The sequence below is a fragment of the Canis lupus genome, chromosome 24 (assembly GCF_011100685.1).
Source record: "Canis lupus familiaris isolate Mischka breed German Shepherd chromosome 24, alternate assembly UU_Cfam_GSD_1.0, whole genome shotgun sequence".
Classification (NCBI taxonomy): domain Eukaryota; kingdom Metazoa; phylum Chordata; class Mammalia; order Carnivora; family Canidae; genus Canis; species Canis lupus.
In genome coordinates, this window is record NC_049245.1 from 18,184,272 (window position 1) to 18,204,819 (window position 20,548).

General features: G+C 38.8%; 1 protein-coding gene and 1 pseudogene across 3 annotated transcripts in view; one reads left to right on the forward strand and one right to left on the reverse strand.

Annotated features, from left to right (window-relative positions):
* Positions 1 to 20,548, reverse strand: part of ATRN (attractin) — a 161,252-nt gene that overhangs the window by 33,617 nt on the left and 107,087 nt on the right. For all 3 annotated transcript variants that reach the window (XM_038571736.1, XM_038571734.1, XM_038571735.1), the window contains exons 23-24: positions 18,372 to 18,450; positions 16,395 to 16,552 (exon numbers count right to left, since the gene is read on the reverse strand). In XM_038571736.1, coding sequence (XP_038427664.1) covers positions 16,395 to 16,552; positions 18,372 to 18,450 — 237 coding nt within the window. The remainder of the gene's footprint in view (positions 1 to 16,394; positions 16,553 to 18,371; positions 18,451 to 20,548) is intronic.
* LOC102153056 lies at positions 3,673 to 12,386 on the forward strand (annotated as a pseudogene).

Below are 20,548 nucleotides of genomic sequence, written 5' to 3' on the forward strand. Positions count from 1 at the left end.
ATGACAAGATACTTTAAAAATCATTGGCTGGAAGATGCGTTGTGCTATCAGAGCTATTAGAACATGAAAAAAATGAGCATGTCAGGATTTATTAGTAAATATAACTGTCTTTATTATTTATAATACTCATGGTACTAGCCAGATGTTATGGTGTATTCTTCGCTTTCTTAAAGGGTATATAGCTCTTCTCCTTGCAGAGACAATGGTACTGTAAGTAAAACGTTTATTGAATAAGGTGAAAATTGCTCCAGTACAGACCATGAGTATGACAAAAATCAGGGAAATAAATGATTAGCAGCTTCTTTTTCTAATCTCACCCAACTTCCTATCTTTCCAGGCAGCAGTTCCCATCCTATGGTAAAGCAAGAAAAGTGCTGGACCCAGACACTGGCAATGGGACAATTCAATGTTTTGTATTCTTTTTATGGCCAGACTCAAAGAGGCAGAAGAGGTTTCCAGTAATGGCCTTTTTTGATGGTCTTATTTTGACATTCCATAAATAAAGTTCCAATACTACCTGTTCAGGCTAAGGACACTACGGGGCACAGAATTTGCAGTTCTGGTGTCTCTTTAGCTACCATTTATAATCAGAAACAAAGATACATAGACTTTATACCATAGGTAAGGAAAAACTCACATTCTTTGCTTTTCCTTAATTTTTAAATAGTACCTAGTCACTAGTAAGAAGACTCCTCAAGAATATGGCCACTGCCCTCACATAAAGTTTTTTAATAAAACTAGTGAAGGATAATTATTTAAACAATGTTATTCAATCTTGACAAGTGAAGGTTCTAGGTTATAACATAAAGAACGAGAAGGAAACCGATTCTAGTGCGTCCAATTCTGTTTATAGATTTTAATCTTTTAAAGCACTAGTATGTCCTCAGTGTTTATACTTAAAGAGATCCTGAGATGCTTTTACTGTTGAATGCCAGAAAGTTTGGATGCTAATAGCATCCTCTGAGAATTACCAGGTGTCTGTATGCCCTGTGCCACGTAATACTCCGCAGTGCTGGGATCACCACCTTTAGCCTTCTTGCTGAAGCAGGGCCACACCATGTTCATGTCTAATTCAAAACCACAATGAACCAATATAAACTGGCCACCAGTGTGGCTGCTACCCAAGACTCACATTACTCTAAAAGGTGACCTCTTTTGTTAAATGTTATTCACCCAAGTCTCCAGTTATGAGGTTTGGTAGGGAAGCAAAAGTCCTAACATAAAACTGTTTATGAATAGACTGACCACTTAGAAACATTTAGCCTTGCTCAACATCCCACCCACCATGACAGTTGATTAATATTTGACTGACAGAGTGATGAGCTTCTTGTCCAAACTGAGAACTTCTGAGAGAGAAAGGGAATGCTATTAAAAATTATACTAGGACAGGGAATCCCTGGGTGGCTCAGCGGTTTAGTGCCTGCCTTTGGCCCAGGGTGTGATTCTGGAGTCCTGGGATCGAGTCCCACATCGGGCTCCCAGCATGGAGCCTGCTTCTCCCTCCTCCTGTGTCTCTGCCTCTCTCTCTATATATATGTCTGTCATAAATAAATAAATAAATAAATAAATAAATAAATAAATAAATAAATAAATAAATCTATCTATCTATCTATCTATCTATCTATCTATCTATCTATCTATCTATCTTAAAAAAAATTATACTAGGACAACAAGCATGAATTGGGCTGCCCCGACTCAGACCCCAGACATACAAACTAACCGCAAAAGCAATCTAGCAAAGGCAAGACTCTACTGAAAGTGCTGTTGGAGAACTGATCCCACAGAATCACTGGTAAATGCAGACCCAGCAGGGTTATCAACTGAAGAGGGATGAAGGTAAAGATGTAAGTCCTTCAAAATACTCCAAAGATACTAAGAGAGGACCCTGGGAACACTGATGAGGTGCTTGACTCATGGCATGCAATCAAATCTGAAGTGAAGACTGTTAATGCTGTCTAAGCTCCCAGCACCATCTGCACAACTGAAGCCACACCTCTACTTATCTTGCTCAATTTTTCTTCATAGCCCTTATATGTCCATTTACTTAGTTTTTTTCTTTCATTAGAAAATAAGATCTGAAAAAAAAAAAAAAAAAAAAAAAGAAAGAAAATAAGATCCGTGAGGACAGGGACCTTGCTGCTGACTCCTGTGTCTCCAGTGCCTAAAGCAGTGACTGGCATGGAAGCGGTGTTTAATAAATATGTGCTGAATAAAGGAAAAGGGTAATTGGAAAAACAATGACCCGACCTCCACCTTCCCCTGAAAGTAAGAAAGACCTGATTGAGTTTTCTTTCTTCTAAGAATTGGCTCATGGTTGCAATCGTAACTTAAATTTTGTTAACTGTAAAATTAAACATTTTTCGTGCCTTTGAACTTCATTTTTTTAAGACAATATTCTGATCAGGTCTTTCTTCCATGATTTTTTATAAAATAAACATTGAAACAGACATTGAAGTATTTGGTGGCTTTTTTGACACTGAAGATAAAAGGGACTTCCTATAATAAGATATGCTTATTACAGAAAAAGAAAATGTCATTACAATTTATAAATAAAACTCAGTGTCATTCTTCTCCCTTTCTAAACAGTAGGGATCACCCCCACACTCCAGCAAACCTAGAATTTATGTCCCCTTACATTTCCACAAGGTGCTTTTGCCTTACTCTCAGCAATAAGTTTGATTAAGGTGTGCCTGCCCAGGGGACCCTCTGGGTGTGTTGAATAAATCTGAGAAACAACTCAGAAGCCCAGCTAGACACAGAATTTAGGGTAAGATATGGTGGACCTACATTTCCCAAGCACTAATTTTGTGCGTTAGCCAAACACGGGTTTTCAGACTGCTCTACTGCTGCACTTGGTCCTTCAATCACCAGAGGGCTCTGCTCACCCACCTACAGTACCCCGCCACCACCTTAGCCCCACCTAAACACTCCCTTCCTCATTCAGCGGCTGGAAATCAGCTCTCTCTTCTCTACACTCCCAGTGCCCAATCTGCTTCCTTCTCAGGGTATGGGACAGTCATATTCCACCTTGTACTATGTCTGTGTATCCAGAGATGTCCTGGAAAAAAAGATTCCTGCACTCTTCTGTCAACAAAAAATCAATTTCTGACTTTCTAACCATTGTAGGAGAAAGAATGGAAAGGCAATTCCCTACCACCCATAGAGGCAGATATACCTACCTCCAGAGAGCAAATAACATCATCATATTCCAAGAACTAGACCATAGTTCTCAAACTCTGGAGAGCCTGCAATGAAGTGTGAGTCGTAGGCCCTATTCCTACTCCTGAAGCTTTAAGTTCCCCAGGTGATTCTGATGCCAGTGTCCAAAGATCATACTTTAGGAAATTCTGAAACAAGGAATTAAGGAAAAAAAAATTTTTTTTTAAGGGTACTGCTCCTTACCCCAAACAATTCCTTTAGTGTTTCAGGAATAGGGCTGAAAAAATGTGTCATTTTTACTTAGAAGGTTTGGCCCCCAAAGAAATTAACCTGGATCTTCCCCAGGGATGGGGGTATGGTGGGTACTGGGAGTGGGGGGGAAGGTGACGGTAGAGAAAGAGAGGGTAATGCATTGAAACAAACAGAGAAGCATGACCCAAACTTTGAGGCCAGGAAATGGAAGCAGGGCAGATGTTCTAGTTTTGAAAGTGCCAAGGAATATAAGGAGACTGCATGGCAGGCCTGGGGAGGCTCTTGGACCTCACAGACTATTCTGTACCCAATGGCCAAGCCTGTCACACATGGGAATTAGGACAGCTGCCTTCAAACAACCCTGTGGGCCATAAGCCAGGGTGCTGGGAGCATCAGTCAGTGAATGAAGATCAGAGGCCTGCCCCAGATCTCTGGGCACGGGTAAGCCCTAAGGTTCCTATAGCTCCTGCAAGAAGGTGATGGCACTCTTTGGGAATGAATTTCTTATCAACTAAGGTAGGGAGGGCACTCTAAAAATAAAAGTAAGACATTTCTTATAGCCAACTACCACAAATTATTTTTTTAACATGTGTATTTCTAACATTGCATTTCTAATGTTTGTGTAATCAACAAGGTAGGTATTTGGAAACAAGTGAATGAATGGATGAACAAATACTAGCCTCAAGGCTAGTTAATTCTACTGAGCCACTCACTCCTGATGTGTAAGCTAACACTCACCATCTGCGCACACCCAACCTCCCACCCCAATAGTGCTCTGTGCTTGCTTTCCCACAGAGCCTTTCAGCCATTCTTTTCACCACTCTCCAGAATTCCTATTCCATCTTATCATGATCGTTAATAATTTAAAAATCATTAAGAACTAGATACATTTGGTTGAAATCGCTACCAGAACAAACAGCTAATCATGCAAAGCAATGGTTCCTGCTCCCTACATCCTCTCCACAAGGTTTCTCTCCAGAGGCCCCCACCTTTATTTCAGTTTTTTTTTTTTTAATGTTCTTCTGGGGGGTTATCTTTTTATCACTAAGAAGTTTTTTTTTTAATTTTTAAAAAAGATTTTATTTATTTATTCATGAGAGACAGAGAGAGAGGCAGAGACATAGGCAGTGGGAGAAGCAGTATCTCCACAGGTGCCCAATGTGGGACTCGATCCTGGACCCTGGGATCATGCCCCGAGTCAAAGGCAAATGCTCAACCACTGAGCCACCCAGGTGTCCCAAAGGTTTTTTTTTTCTTTTTTTTTTAATTTGCTATTTCTTGACTTAGCCATTTTGGGCATCACTTACTGACTTCCTACTATAAAGGAGGGTAACTGAGGCCACCATTCCCACTTGCCCCTTCCAGTCTAGTTACATCAATGTTGTCATTCTGAGGGTGACAGTGCTAGAAGGATGCCAACAGAGACAGGAAATGGATAGAACACCTCTAATACAGGGGAAGGATATCCCTGTTACCCACAGGCAGCTGCAAAAAAGCAGGAGACATTGTAGCCATGGCCCACTGCAAGGCAGCTTCCTGGGCCTCACTGCCCACAAGGAGGAGCCATCAGGACTCTTCTGCAACCCTGCGTGGAGGTGAAGTCAGTGGCTCCCAGGGAAGCTCCCGCCATTTCACCAGTGTGAGGTGTGTTAGACAGAGTTTTGTCCCTGACTCCTTCCTGACTGTTCTAGACACTGTCCAACAGCAGTCAATAACTGGTAAAACCCTAGTAAAATACTGTGCACTTCCTGCAAAGTAAAAGATAAGGTCAGTTCCAAGATACATCCCAGCTGGTCTTGATGTGCTAAGGTCCCAGCTAGCCTAGGCTGCAGACCCAGTTTGAGGCTACCTTCAGGAGGTTAAATAATACACTTGGGTCTTTATTTTTTTTCTATCACCTGTTTTATCTTTCATTTTTTTATTATGGAAAATTTTAAACTTTTAAAAAAGTACAGAGAATAGGATAATGAACTCAATGTGGTCACACCCACCTGTAATAATCACCAGCTCAAGTCCAGTCTTGTTTCATCCACAGGCTACCCACTTTCCCCACAATCATATTATTTCGAAGCAAATCCCAGGTTACCTATCATTTCATTATTTTTTTTTAAAGATTTTATTTATTTATTCATGAGAGACACAGAGAGACAGAGACACAGGCAGAGGGAGAAGCAGGCTCCGTGCAGGAAGCCCAATGTGGGACTCAATCCCAGGACTCCAGGTGCATTTAACTGCTGAACCACCCAGGCTTCCCCCATCATTTCATTCTTAAATATTTCAATATATATATCCTCTTAACTATCCTGTTTGTAAAATTAGAATGTTTATGTTTTCATCTCTGTCCTTTCTTCTACCTCTCAACTCTTACGACAACATGCTAAGAGCAATTCAATCCTCTAACACAGGACTGTGCCGACTGACATGACAAATTCTTGCTCTCCAACCCTAGCTGGCACCTTAGCACTGGTTGGCAATCAGTCTGACAATATCAGAAAAAGCTGTCAGCACCTTCAGAAAAGTTGCAAAAAAGAACAAAGTTCTGATACCAGCCCAAAAGCTCCCATATACCTACAACTACACATTCATCTAGTACACATTTGCGACGTGTCTACTGCTGATCAACACTATGCTGCAACACTGAAGACACAGAAATAGAAGACACTGTCCTTGCCCTTGAGGAAATCTTTGTAGAGTGAAAAGACAGACAAGAGTCTACAGTGATAGAGAAACAGATGAGGAAAGAAAGTTTCTAAAGGATATGCCTGAGGGTCACCAGACCCCTCCCCTGGGTTTCTAAACAAGAATTCTACCTGGACTCCCCAACTCATGCCCAGCTCCTTCCAATCCATTCTCCCAACTGATGCCAAAGGGGTCTTTTGAAAATACCCATCTTCAGTCACTTCTTGGCTTACATTTCAGCAACTCCCAGTGCTTTTCAAGCTATAGTTGCCACTGCTCAGCTGAAGCCTCCAGTCTCTTTACGACAGCCTCTGCCCAGTTCTCCAGCACCTTGGTCACAGCGTTACCACTCTACCTCTGCTAAACTCCCAGTAGTCCCTTGCAAGAACTACTGGGAGTAGTTGGGTATGTCCTTTCCCCAGCCCAAACACCCCTGCTCTCCAACCTCATGCCCCTGAGACTCCACTCAGCACTGCCCATCCTCACTCAGACTCAGGTGGCACGAGATACTCCCCCCTCTCCTCCCAGGGCTCCCAGGAACATGGGGGCACAGCCTGCCACCCAGCATCTGACAGCTACTCTCATCCGTTCAAGGCTACAAAGTCTGCGGAGTGAGCAGATGTTAAAGGAAGCCTCCTGGCTATGGAGATCATGGGAGAGATCTACTAGCAAGGGAGATCTACCCATCCCTACCATACGTGGTATTCACAGATGGTGTGGATGAGACTGTCCAGGGAGAAAGGGTCCAGAGTAAATTCAAGGGAGCAACAGCCAAAGCCATGGGTGAAAAGTAGAAGAGAAGAGGCTTTCAGGAAGGAGGAATAATAAATAATGATCCTAGTAAAAACCACAAGGTAGTACAAGAACCTTAAATGCCACTTTGAAACAAAGAAAGATTTATACTTTAAGTAGTTCAGTTCTAAATGTATTCCATAGTTTTATCATTCTTAAGACTCTTATGGTACAGATATCTAACAGGAGATATGTACATACACCACCATTATTATCACTATACAAAAATATAAACATTAAAAGTGTATCTGGCATTATTCATAATAGCAAAAGGGTGAAAACAACCCAAGTATCCATCAACAGAAAAATAGATAAACAAAGTGTGGCATATCCATACAATAAAGTATCATTCAATATTTAAGAAGAGTTAAGAACTCAAACGTACTAAATATGGATGAATCTTGAAAACATTATGCTAAGTCAAAGAAGCCAGCCACAAAGCACCATATGTTATGTAACCCAATTAACACAAAATGCCAGACTAGGCAAGTCTATGGCTACAGAACACAGACTGGTGGTTGCCAGGGTCTAGGCGGAAGGAGGAATTGGGAGTGACTGCTAATGAGTACAGGATTTCTTTTTGGGCTGATGGAAATATTCCAAAATTTATTGTGGTCGTGGTCATACAACTCTGTGAATATACTAAAACTACTAAATTGTGTGCTTTAAATGGGTGAATTGTATGGTATGTGAATTATATTCCAATAAAGTGGTCACAAAAAAAAGTATATCTGAGTTAATAAAAGTTTCATACATCCTTTGCTTAGGAGAGCAATCCTGTTAGCACTCATAAACATAATTCTGAAGTCTAAATGAATGCTCAGTTCTCAATACAAATTCTGTGCTGCCTTCACTTGCGAACACTAGCCTCTTACATAAACCAGCAGATGAAACACCCGGCATGGAGAGGGCTTTAATATTAGTTCCACATTACAATAACAACCTCTGTTGCAGAGCCATTAACAAGCCAGAACCCGAGCTTCACCGCCCACCTTCCCACCTTACATAAAAAATGGTCTGCCTGTCCATTCTCTATCTTGAATCCCTACCCTCCCAAACTATGGGCATGGCTATGCCTGCTGAGTCCCTGCTTCTTGGTGAGGACATCCAGGATCGCTTTCAGAAAGCAGAGGCTGAGGGAGCGGTGCTCACCCACAGGAGCAACTCACCAGAAAACACGCACAACTGACCCCAATACCCCCATCACCCTCTTGCTCACAAGGCCTTTTCAATCTGGGTGGGTTTTTTTTTTTTTTTTAAATTTTAAACTGCATCTACAAAGATTTTTATAGTTGGTTTCAAATTCCCTCAGTTAGCAGTTAAAAGTTTTGATCTGTTCCTAATTATGGAAAAGAATCCTGGGACTGGTTCAGAGTGAAGGAACTTGAGTTTAACATTACCATTTTTAAAGCATCAAGGTTTACATGAATTCTGAGTAAAGAATGAGATTTCCTTCATTATTTTGCTTTAAAAAATGAGAATCAGGGACAAAATGGCTTTTGCCTACACTGAAAGCCAAACTAAAATTTAACTGAATGGCCTACACTGCACCTATTCTTTTCGTTCAATTAGTCTCTACCTTTTTACTGAATCTGGATAGTCTCTAAGTACGCATGGGTGTGTTTAAGAATGAACTACATCTAGGAAAGCTAAGGCTCTGAGGAAATTAGAGCAGTACAGAAACGCAAAGCCTCCTCTGTTGAACACACCACTTCACATGCCCAGGAAGACACAAGCTCAGCCCTCCACACACATACAGCCACATACGGTCCCAAGTCCACAGAGAACCAGTGTCATGTGAAGACAGCGAGAACACACAATGCCACAGGTCTAGATAAGTGCCTGCAAATACTACAGTTAGTTCTACCAAAGAGCAAAAAGACATAGTTCCAACAGAACTTACCTTCTTGTTCAAGGAGAGCTTGGCAAACTAAATGGTGAACATGCCATAGTTTTTTTTTCAAAAGTGCTCCTGAATATAGCTTTCATAAGTGGATCTTATTCAAGTAAGTGATCTAGCCCACGTAAAGAGCCCCCCAAATCAGGCAGCAAATCAACATATCTTTGACTCTTAAACTTAAAATTAGTACTTTAAAAAGTAAGTGTGGGTAAGAGATCCCTCTAGAAGGAAATGCTCTAAAACCATTTCAGTGGCTTTCAGAGGGTGGAGCAACAGGGCATTGGGAGGAAAAAAACTAGAGCTCAGCATTGGCAACAGCACGACTATCTCCAGCACAAGAGCTTGTTTATATGCACGGAGCCCTCTTTCCAAATAGGAAAAATGTCAGTAGCATAAGTTAAGATTTTCACTAAAAATCTTAAAAATGTTAATCATTTTTCAGTTTTACACAACAAAGCCTGAAGTTCAATCAGATTCAGAAATAATAAGGTATGTCAGTTTGAAAACAATCTCAACTTAAAACAACTCAAGAAATAATATGTACTAGACTTCAAATCAAATATTTTATATATGTATCTCATCTATAATTAGTGTTAGGAGACATTACCAAATTGAAATTGTCTGACTGAAGCCTAGAGTTCAACCTCTATGGAGTCAAACAATCTAAATCCCTGGTTGACATCTAAGATTCCCCTTACCTTAGTGTGTACACCATATAATCTCTCCCCTTGAGTGTAGGTGGGCCTGACCTAATCAGGTGACTGCGTTTGTTTGTTTGTTTGTTTGGTTGTTTTTAAACGCAGGGCCTGAATTCATGACCTCACATCACTACCTGAACTGAGATTAAGATTTGAACACTTAAATGACTGAGCCACCCAAGCACTCCCAGATGACGTTTTTTTTTTTTTTTTTTAAGATTTTATTTATTTATTCATGAGAGACACAGAGACAGGAGAGGCAGAGACACAGGCAGAGGGAGAAGTAGGCTCCATGCAGGGAGCCCGATACAGGACTTGATCCTGGGACCCCAGGATCCCACCCTGGGCTGAGGGCAGGCACCCAACCACCAAGCCACCCGGGATTCCCCCAGATGACTTTTTAAAAGAGGGTCTTGAGGTCAGTCAGGAAAAGTAAAAAAGTTGAAGCTTCAGTAGATATATCTGTATTTTTGGTCTAAAATTTAAATTTTCAAATGTTATAGAAATGGAATCATACAGTATGTAAATTTCTAAGATTGTTACCCCCTCCTCAGCAAAATTTTCTTGGGATTTATCCAGATTGTTGTATCAACAGTTCGTTTCTTATTTCTGAGTGTTACTCTATGATATGTATGCATGTAGCACAGTTTAGCCATTTACCTGCTAAAGAATACTTGGGTCGTTTTTAGTTTGGGACTATTATGAATAAAGCTGCTTAATGTTGCTGGACAGGTGCTATGAACATTGGTGTATAGGTAGTCTTTGTAAACACTGGTTTTCATTTTTCTGGGATAAATGCCCAATAATGCAACTGCTGGGTTGTATATTAAGTACAAATTTAGTTTCATAAGAAAATGCAGAACTATCTTCCAAGTGGCTAAACTATCTTACTTTCCCACCAGGAATATATGTGTGATCCAATTTCTCTGTATTCTCTCTAGCATTTGGTATTATCACTGTTTTAATTTTAGCTACTCTGATAGGTATGCAGTGATGTCTCATTCTGGTTTTAATTTGCATTACTAAATCTAAGTATCTTTTCATATAGCTTGTATGCCATAGTGTATATTCTCCTTGGTGAATTATCTCTTCATATCTTTTGTCCATTTTTTAATAAAAGTATTTCTTTTTGAATGCTGAGATTTTTTTAAAAGCTTTATTTATTTATTTAGGTGGGGGAGGGGCAGAGGAAGAGGGTGAGGGTGTCCTAAGCAGACTCCATGTTGAGTGTGAACCCTGACACAGGGCTCAATCTCACCATCCTGAGATCAGGACCTGAGCCAAAACTGAGAGTTGGATGCTAACCTGATTGTGCCACCCAGGTGCCCCTAATATTGAATTTTAAGAATTCTTATATTCTAGATTCAAGTGCTTGGTTAGAAATAATGATTTTCAAATATTTTCTCAGTATGTAGCTTATTTTTTCATCCTCTTGCCAGGGTCTTTCACAGAACAAAAGCTTTTGGTCTTGATGTGGTCCAATTTATTGATTTTTCCCTTTGTTGTTGAGTCTAAAAACCTTTTGCTTAGCCTTAGGATGTGAAGTTCTACCACTATTTTTTTTTCTAAAAGTTTTATAGTTTTACATTTCACATTTAAAGCTGTGATCACAAGTCGACAGAAGGTCCTGCAGCAGGTCCTCTCCGGTGGCCTCTTTGGCCTGACTGCCCTTGGTGTCTGATCGTATCTTTAGCCCTGCACCCTGGGGAAGTGACACAATCGGGTGGCCTACATGAACCCAACAGCAATGGCCAGATTAAGGGGTTCAATCCAGCCTTCAGAGTCAACAATCCCAGATTATCTGAATTGACCAGGGCCTACCTGGGAAAAAGTAGTAGAAAAGAAAAAAGCTCTAAGGCATTGGCTGAATTTGAAGAAAAAAAAGAATGAGAACTGGAAGAAAGAACTAGAAAAACACAGGGAGAAATTACTAACTGGAAGTGAGAGCTCATCCAAAAAAAAAAAAAGAGAAAGATAAAAGAAAAGAAATCTGGTAGGTATTTATCTTCTTCTCTATCAATTCTTCTAGCAGTTCTTCAGATTCTGAAGAGGAGGATAAAAAAACAAGGAAACAGGAAAAAGAAGAAACATTCACATAAATTTTCTGAAAGCTCCACTTCAGAAACTGAAGTGGACAGTAAGGATAATTTATAAAAGAAGTCAAGGGCTGCCTGGGTGGTTCAGTTAGTTGAGTGTCTAGCTCTTGATTTTGGCTCAGGTCATGATCTCAGGGTCCTGGGATCAAGCCCCATGTTGGACTCTGTGCTCAGCGAGGAGTCTGCTTGAGATTCTCTCTCTCCCTCATGTATGTATACTCATGTCCTTGCTCTAAAATAAATAAATCTTAAAAACTGTTAAAAAATACATCAAAGTATGCAAATGAGAAAAGGACATGAAAGGACTCAGTAAAAAAAAAAGAAAAAGATGAATTCTGATGATAAACCTTTGTCACTGGAGTACGTATCAGAATCAGATTATATTGAGGAGGTTTGGGCAAAAAAGAAAGCAATGAAGAAAAAGTAGCAGTAAGAAAAAAAAGAAAAAGAAAAAGAAGCATATAAAACATGGTAAGGAGAAAAAGAAGGCTGCAGTTCAAGTCCTGACTGGCCATAACATTATAAGAAAAATCAGGATTCCCTTGTAAAGAAAGAGCTATGTTTAAGGAAATTTCAACTGTGAGAATCAAGACATAATTACAAAAATGCATGAATGTTCCTATTTTTCGAATTAGTCCTGGACTATTCAGTACCACACAGATGCTGCTGTGTGAAAGGGCCATCATTGTTGCCTGCTGCTTGAACATCTATTTTTTTCTCTTCCAGGACTTAACAACTCTGGGAGATAGTACACTACCAGTTGTGCTAGTCATTAAGATATTTGGGGATAAAGTTAACATTTTTGACTAGAAGTGTGCCATGATAAATGAAAGAAGTTGAATCTGGATACATCATTAAGATGTAATCAGAAATGACCCAATGACTCCAGAGAACATTTTTGAAATAGGGATCACATTGATATTTCAAAATCCGTACTCTATAGATAAGTTATTTTAATTTCCCCCCTTATATACTTTTATTTATCTGGGGAAGGAGCTTTTGTTGGGGGGCAACCTCTTCAGATGGCAGAACAGCATGCCTATTTATTTATTTATTTATTTATTCATTCATTCATTCATTCATTTATTTATTTTTATGATAGATATTGAGAGAGAGAGAGAGAGAGGCAGAGACACAGGAGGAGGGAGAAGCAGGCTCCATGCCGGGAGCCCGACATGGGACTCGATCCCGGGACTCCAGGATCGCGCCCTGGGCCAAAGGCAGGCGCCAAACCGCTGAGCCACCCAGGGATCCCCGAATAGCATGCCTCTTATACACACACATCCTATTTCTGTGGACGTATAGCCATGCTTCATGGGGAGGTCAGAGCTGGGCATAGCAATCTTGCCCTCTGACATTCTTGGACTCTGTCATTTGCTGCTTTGTTTATTTATTTATTTATTTTTCATTTGCTGCTTTAAATGAACCAAAGAAACAGCCCTTTGCGGCATGACAGTGCCACAAAGCGCCTGGAATTTAGCTCCACTTCAATAATGCTGAACGTTTTTTAGCATTAGAAAGTTTTACAACATTTGAATTAATTTTGACTACAGTTTGGCTTTGGAGAGGAATATTTCAAATAGACACTACTTTTTGAGCCTGACTGCTAAATATTCTAAAATGTATGTTTTATACTGTTAAGTTTTAACTAGTCAGGAATATTTTATGTAACCAGTGATAGTTATTTTTGTATGAATTTTGTTTAGGTTGTAATGTTTAGCTTTTATTAACTCTTGATTTTTGCTATCTTAAATTTCTTGCTGTGTTTAATGGCATACTTGCCAAGACACTTAGCAGGTAAAAAACAAAACAAAACAAAAAAGCAACCCAGGCTTTTGACTTTTTTTTTTAAACAGCTTCATATTGAGGCTGAGACTTATGATAAACAAGTCAAGTGGCAGGTCTGGTATGTTATGTCTTACTACAAAAAGCAATTGCCAGAATCTTAGTAAACACAACATTTTAACAAGTTGCCTTTGTATATTCATAACAAATTATGACAAGTGGGAATTACATTATGCTCTTCCTGTGTCATATTTTACTATGATTTTGTACCTCATATCTACTGCTGAGCTGTTTATTAGTAATATTAAATGGAATTGAAAAATCATTTTTACTTTATATTTTTACATAATCAGGTAACATGAAATATAATTTGATGTACAATTTTGCCTGTTAGAGAGGGCGTGCTAATTATAGTGGTATATACATAAAATATTTTGGCATGACAAGAGGCTGAATAAATATTTCACTTTAAAAGAAAAGAGCTGTGATCCATAAAGAGTTGATTTTGTGTAAGATGAAATGTTTAGGTTGAAGTTCATTTATTTGTCTATAGTTGTTCAATTGTTCCAGCACTACTTATTTGAAAAGGCTATCCTTCTTCCACTGAATTAACTGTCTTTGTTTCTTTGTCAAAAATTGGTTGGACATATTTGTGTGGTTCTATTTCAAGGTTCTTTATTCCATTCCTTGATCTGTGTATATCCGTCCACCAATAACCACAGTCTTGATTGCTGTAGCTAAACAGCAAGCCTTAACATTGTGTACAGTGATTCTTCCCACATTACTCCTCTATTTCACACCAGTTATAGCTATTCTAGAATCTCTGCCTTTTTGTATAAATTGTAGAATAAGCTTGTCTGTATCTACAAAAAAAATCTTGCTGTGATATTTAAATTTTTATAATTGGGTTAAAAAATATTTAAGGTAAAATTTACTGTTTTACCCACTTTTAGGTGTATGATTCAGTACTCTTAAGCACAGATGCTCCAAAGATTGGAGGATAGTGTGAAAATCACTTTGTGCCAATACATTTTAAAAAATGAAATAAGTTAATGCCTAGAAAAAATTATCTTAAATGGCTGGAATAGAAAGAGAAAATCCAAAATATCTTATAACTTTTAAAGAAGTTGAATCAACAGTTTAAAAAAAAAATCTCCACAAATAAAATACTAATGATTTTATAAGAGAGATCTATCAAGTATTCAAGGTTCACATAATTCTAATCTTATATAATCTCTTCCAGAAATGAGAAAACTCCTCAATTTATAATTATTAACAGTTAATTTAACCTTGATATAAAAACCGAACAAGGACAGCAAAAGAAAACGGGATGAACGGTGATGTCATTCATTGAGAAAGGAAGCATGGGCCTTGGGGTTAGGGTCACAAGAGTGACTAAATGCTGATGGCAGGAGCTTGTGATCATCCAATTAGAGCTGTCTAGGCAGCAACCAAGAATACTGGTCTGCAGTGCTCGTTGAAGCTGAGCTGGAGACAGAACTGAGAATCACTAATACAGAAATAGTACCATAAGTCCTACAACAGTGGGATGGAATTACAGGGAAACTGGGATGAAGACTAAAGAGAACCAATGCCTGATTCCCAAACAACCTCAATGTTTAAGGAAGGAGATTCTCTAAAGAGCCTGGTCAGAGGATGTGGTGAGGGGAGGAGGTTTTGTAGCGGGCTGATAGGTGAATGGATAAGAGGAAACACAAATGGGGAGCCAACACCACAAGAGGGCTGGCTGAGGAGGGAAGCAGGAAGTGTGTAAGATTAAAGGGAAAAGCAGGAGGACACCTGGGTGGCTCAGCAGTTGAGCATCTGCCTTTGGCTCAGGATATGATCCCGATCCTGGGATCAAGTCCCGTTTCGGGCTCCCTGTAAGGAGCCTGCTTCTCTCTCTGCCTATGTCTCTGCCTCTCTCTCTGTCATGAATAAATAAATAAAATCTTTAAAAAAATAAAATAAAGGGAAAAGCAGATAGAGGATGAACACGTTTGTGGACCATCTAGACAGAAAAGGAAGCGGCTGGTGAGAAAAAAACACAACACAGAGCCTATTCCCACATTCCAGGAATGAAAAGATTGTTCTTTAGTCATCCTCCCAAGGGATGAACACAAAACCACCAGGATTCGGTTGCACACCCATCCTAACTGATCAGTAATGGCTTGCTTCTGAGAGTCGGCAAACGGCCACAGACCAAGCCCGGGACCACGCTTCTACGGCTAAAGGCACACCAGTCCCTGGAAAATCCACCCAACCCTGAATTCCACATTTACCCAAAATAGAGGGAGTATACGCAAAAAGTACTGAGGCAAGGCCTGGAGAGCAAAATAAGGCCATGCATCTTGGTCTTTAAGAGGGAGTCCACTGGTCCCCTGAGAACAGAGAGAAGGTTCGAGGCTGGTAACATCGGTGGCAGCAGCAGGTCAAGTCACATACCGAAAATCTGAGATGTGGAGAGGCTACATGATCTGTCTAGGAGAGGCCAGGACTCACACCCACATCTGTCTGACCACAGGGCCTATGCTTTTACACGCAACCTTATGCTGCCATGCACCACACTCTATCTTCCTTTAAAGATGCCATAAAATAAAAAAAAAATAAAAATAAAAAATAAAGATGCCATAAATGCTGTGGCATCTTTTTGTATGGCACTCCTCACACTGACTCACTGGTTTCAGTGTGTTTGCTTCATTATACCCTCCTAATTCACTCCAGAACAGCTCTCCAGGCTTTTACAGGGCAAGCGCTCAGTGAAGAGATGAATACAGCTATAATTAACAAATTTGTAACAGGCCAACTTGCTTTCAAAAGTGCTTATAAGTCTCTTTCTTAAGTGATTTAAGCCATCCCTACACCACAACCTTCTTTATGGTGTTCGTGTGCTTGGCACTCTTCTGCCATAGATACTACAAAGGCAAAGCAATATCATACGCCTCATTTACCTCAAGTTCCAAATTAGTGGATTGAGTCTCCACTGGAGTGATTTCAGTATGTCTGCAGGTTGAGACCAAAAACACTTCTTACCTGAATTTTGATGGGCCAGGTGAAATTACTGACATAAACGAAGAAAGTGATATTTGGGTGGTTGCGAAAATCGAACTTCTCATTAGAAAAGCTATCTTTGTACTCCTTAATGTTGGTTTTTGAAACAACAGGCATCTCTTCTCCAGCCTGGGTTCCCGCTATCAGGAAGAAAAGAATGAAATGCAAGAGTCTTTTTTTTATTTTTCTGGACAGAATCTGCCCTCATTAATAATAACAGTTAACATGTACTGAACACACTGCATTCCAGGAATAGCCTCTGAGAGTACAACCTCATTTAATTCTAACAATAACTCTTATTATTCTCGTTTACAGATCAGAACACTGAGGTTTGGAGAAACTAAGTAACTTGATTCAGGTCACATAGCCAGGAATAAGCAGAGTTGAGATTTGCAGTGGGAAGGCTGATATGCAAGGCTGTGCCCTTAACTAGAATGGTTCTGCCAGGAGGCTCTGCAACTCCTCTCCACCTCAATGGATGACACATAGTTGTGAAAATGCAGATACCACTAGAATCCTATTAACAAGCAACAGCTTTCATTCTGCATGGAGCACTTAAACTGCTTTGCATTTCCCCTTTAGACCTGTTTGTCCATGCTTCTGATCTCCCATGCCAGGGACACTGATTCACCTCCCACTTCCTAACTACCAGTGACCTCATGTCTCAGCAACAGGAAGGAAGGAGCTCTAGAGGGTCACTCAGTCCCTTCTGCTATCAGCTCCAACTGTATTTAAACCCCCCAATTGGTATAAACCCATCCTACTTCCAAATGGTCCTTCAACATTCCATATTCTCTCTCAGCCAGGAATTCTGGTGTCTACAAAGATTCATAAAATAGATTTTTTCCATGTCTGCATTAACTTGAGTGTGACTTGAGTCCAGACTGCTGGGTGCTCACTGAAAATAATCATTGAAAAGCATTCACATGTTCAGAGATGTTGCCCTTCTCCCAGTGTTCTGATAATTCAGACTTTTTCTTCAAAGTGTTTCCTTACTGCAAGTTTCCAAACCTTTTCTGAATTCCATACAATCTTTTAAGACATGATAACATAAGACATGCAAAGGTAATGTTTAATTTTGCTTCAGTCTAACTGGTTGTGTTTTGACCAAAAACTAGTACCGGAAGACTAATGATAAAGAAGCGCAGTTTTAGCATCCAATGAGAAACCGCTGTGTTTCAAGCACTATGTGGACTACTTCCTTTATTGTCTCATTTCAGCCTCACCATCCCATGTACAGCTAGATGTTTCTTGCATTCCCTGTATCCATGAGGAAAGTGGCTCAGAAAGCTTAATCTGCCCAATTGCACAGTGCAGCATGGGTGGTAACAGGCAGAGTTCAAACCCACATTTGTTGTGCTATGTTTGTAGGCATTACATCAGGCCCACCTGTTAGATCCTCAGTAGATCTTTTGCCCAGATCTTCTTTAGTGAATTGCAGCAACACAGATGGGAGCAAACACTATGTTTTTCGAGCCTGATTTAATTTCCAAAGTATACTTCCCTTTGTCTACCAAGATCTCATTCTATTTTAAATATTTCCATTTCTTGAAACTCTTGAGTCATTTCCATTTTCCATTTCTGAAGCCTGAACAGGGATGACGATGGGAGTGCCAGAGCAGTGTCTGCAGCAGTGCTATCATAGCTGATAGCAGGGCAGGGGTGATGAGCATGAACTGAGCCTGATACCACTGGAGGTGCTAGCATGTATAACCTGATTTAATCGATACAACAATTCTAGGAGATAAGTATTGCTATCTTTTCTTTATGACAGATAACATTACCTAAGGTCTAGAAAGGGGTTTAGACACTTGTTCAAGGTCTCCTAGGTAATCAGTGGCAAAGGTGGGTTTCAAGCCCATCTGTCTCCAGAGCCCCTTTTCTCAACAACTACATTCTATTTCTCAATCTGTTACCAATCTACTCTACTTGGAAGATCTTCTCTAGTTATGTCTTTACCTGAGAAGCTGGCAGCCCAGGTGATGTTGAGGTTGAAGTTTTTGGAGGCATTGATGAACATGTCCAAATCCCTGTTTTGCTGATGAGCAGTGCAAATAGTTAGAAAATTAATTACAACAGTTTTCAGATTTTAAAATAAAGTAGTAATTAAAATTTGCTAATTAAAATCTAAATCTAAAATGCTTTAAATTTTAATTTGCTAATTAAAATCTAAATCTAAAATGCTAATTAAAATTAAAATCTCAATTTTCTTAACTACAAAACAGATATTTTACAGTGTCTTAAAAGAAACTCACACTTGTAAGAGAGTTACATTTCTGACCAACATAAACAATATATCCCAAATAAATTTCATTTCTCTCCCATAAATGTGTATGTAATTTAATGCTTATCAAATGCTTAACTCCATAAAAAAGTATGTTTTAAAAAAGTCCCTGACCAGAGCACGATGACTTAAATCCTATGACCTATGTTAAGGGAGTCAGCCTCCTAAGGATCCTCTGGGCAGCTGTTTCCAAATGTCTGGAGAGCTCATGCTGATAAGTAAACATTGAACCAAGTCTTCAATTTATATGTATTTATAAATTAAACCTATGTACTTCTGAACTGATAGACTACATACAGTGTAAAGTTCTCCAAAGTGAAAATGGTTTTTAAAAAAAAGCATAAAAAGCTGAAATAAAGTAACTTAAAAAAATATTTTGACTGTATTCATTCAAGATTTAAAAAACATTTTTCTCTCACTAAAAATATTATTTCTAGAGAAATATGACTGAATTTTTTTTATTAGCTTTGAAAACCTTATTTACTTATTTATCTCTTATCGAGATACAATAATTTGAAGAACTAGTTTAATTTATTTGATTCTTGGTTGAATGACTGAGAAAGAAATCTCTGGGAAATGTGCTGAGCCAATAGATAAAAGTGCACTACTGGGTACACTGGGTAAATTGTAATACTAATTTTTAGTTTTCACTGAAATTTGACTAATCTCTTTCTTGTGGTCAAATAATTATTTTTGCTAATGAATCAGATGTTGTATTTTTATATTTTATAAATGGACCCAATCCTGCTGAAATTCTTCATCTTGAGAGACCAAAAAAACAAATGAGAACAACAGAGTTTTAAGGGTATTGTTTTGATGGTATTTACAGCACAAAATCATAACAATGGAAACATTTCCAAACAGTGATTTTGAAACCAGAAGTTTCTCTCTCAAAGCAGTTAATTACCTTCTTGTTTATTGATACAATCTCACCTTCCTCTTGCAGGAGAAGCTCAAGTGTTTGTTTATTTTTAATATATGCTGGAAGAACACTACTAACAATTACTTGTTTCCATGGAAAGGATCAATAAACTTGTGCTTTAATAAAAGACAGAACATACACTTTAGCTAACACTATGAAATATTCTGTCATAAGAAAACAGGGAACTCCAAAGAGGTCAAAAGATTTTCATGATCACTCTCCTTATTAATATGTATTACCAATAGTTTATTATGTTTATTTAAAATAAAATTAACAAGGGATCCCTGGGTGGCGCAGCGGTTTGGCGCCTGCCTTTGGCTCAGGGCGCGATCCTGGAGACCCAGGATCGAATCCCACATCAGGCTCCTGGTGCGTGGAGCCTGCTTCTCCCTCTGCCTGTGTCTCTGCCTCTCTCTCTCTCTCTGTGTGACTATCATAAATAAATAAAAATAAAAAAATTAAAAAATAAAAAAAAAATTAACAAAATAAATAAATAAATAAATAAATAAATAAATAAATAAATAAAATAAAATTAACAACATCAATTACTTTGTGAAAGACTGAGTATTTCAACCACCTGCTTATGAATAAAATATTAAATAAATTTCATGTGTGGTACTTTTGCTATAATCTTATCCTAAAGTCTTTTTTTTTTTTAATTCTAGTCAACACAGCCATTCAAATGATATGATACACAGTCTGTGCATATAATATTTTCATTTAAGGTTATTTATTATTTTTACTTAAAAAGAAATTCACTAATACATTTCTTCTTAATTTTATTATTAAAATGGAATATAAAAACAGAACTTACTTTCATATAATTGTAAACATTCCACACTCTGGATTTTGTTCTGCTATTAATTTATTTTTTAGATTTAGCAATGTTTGTTAACAATAACATTTGTTTTTTTTTTTTTTTTAAATTTT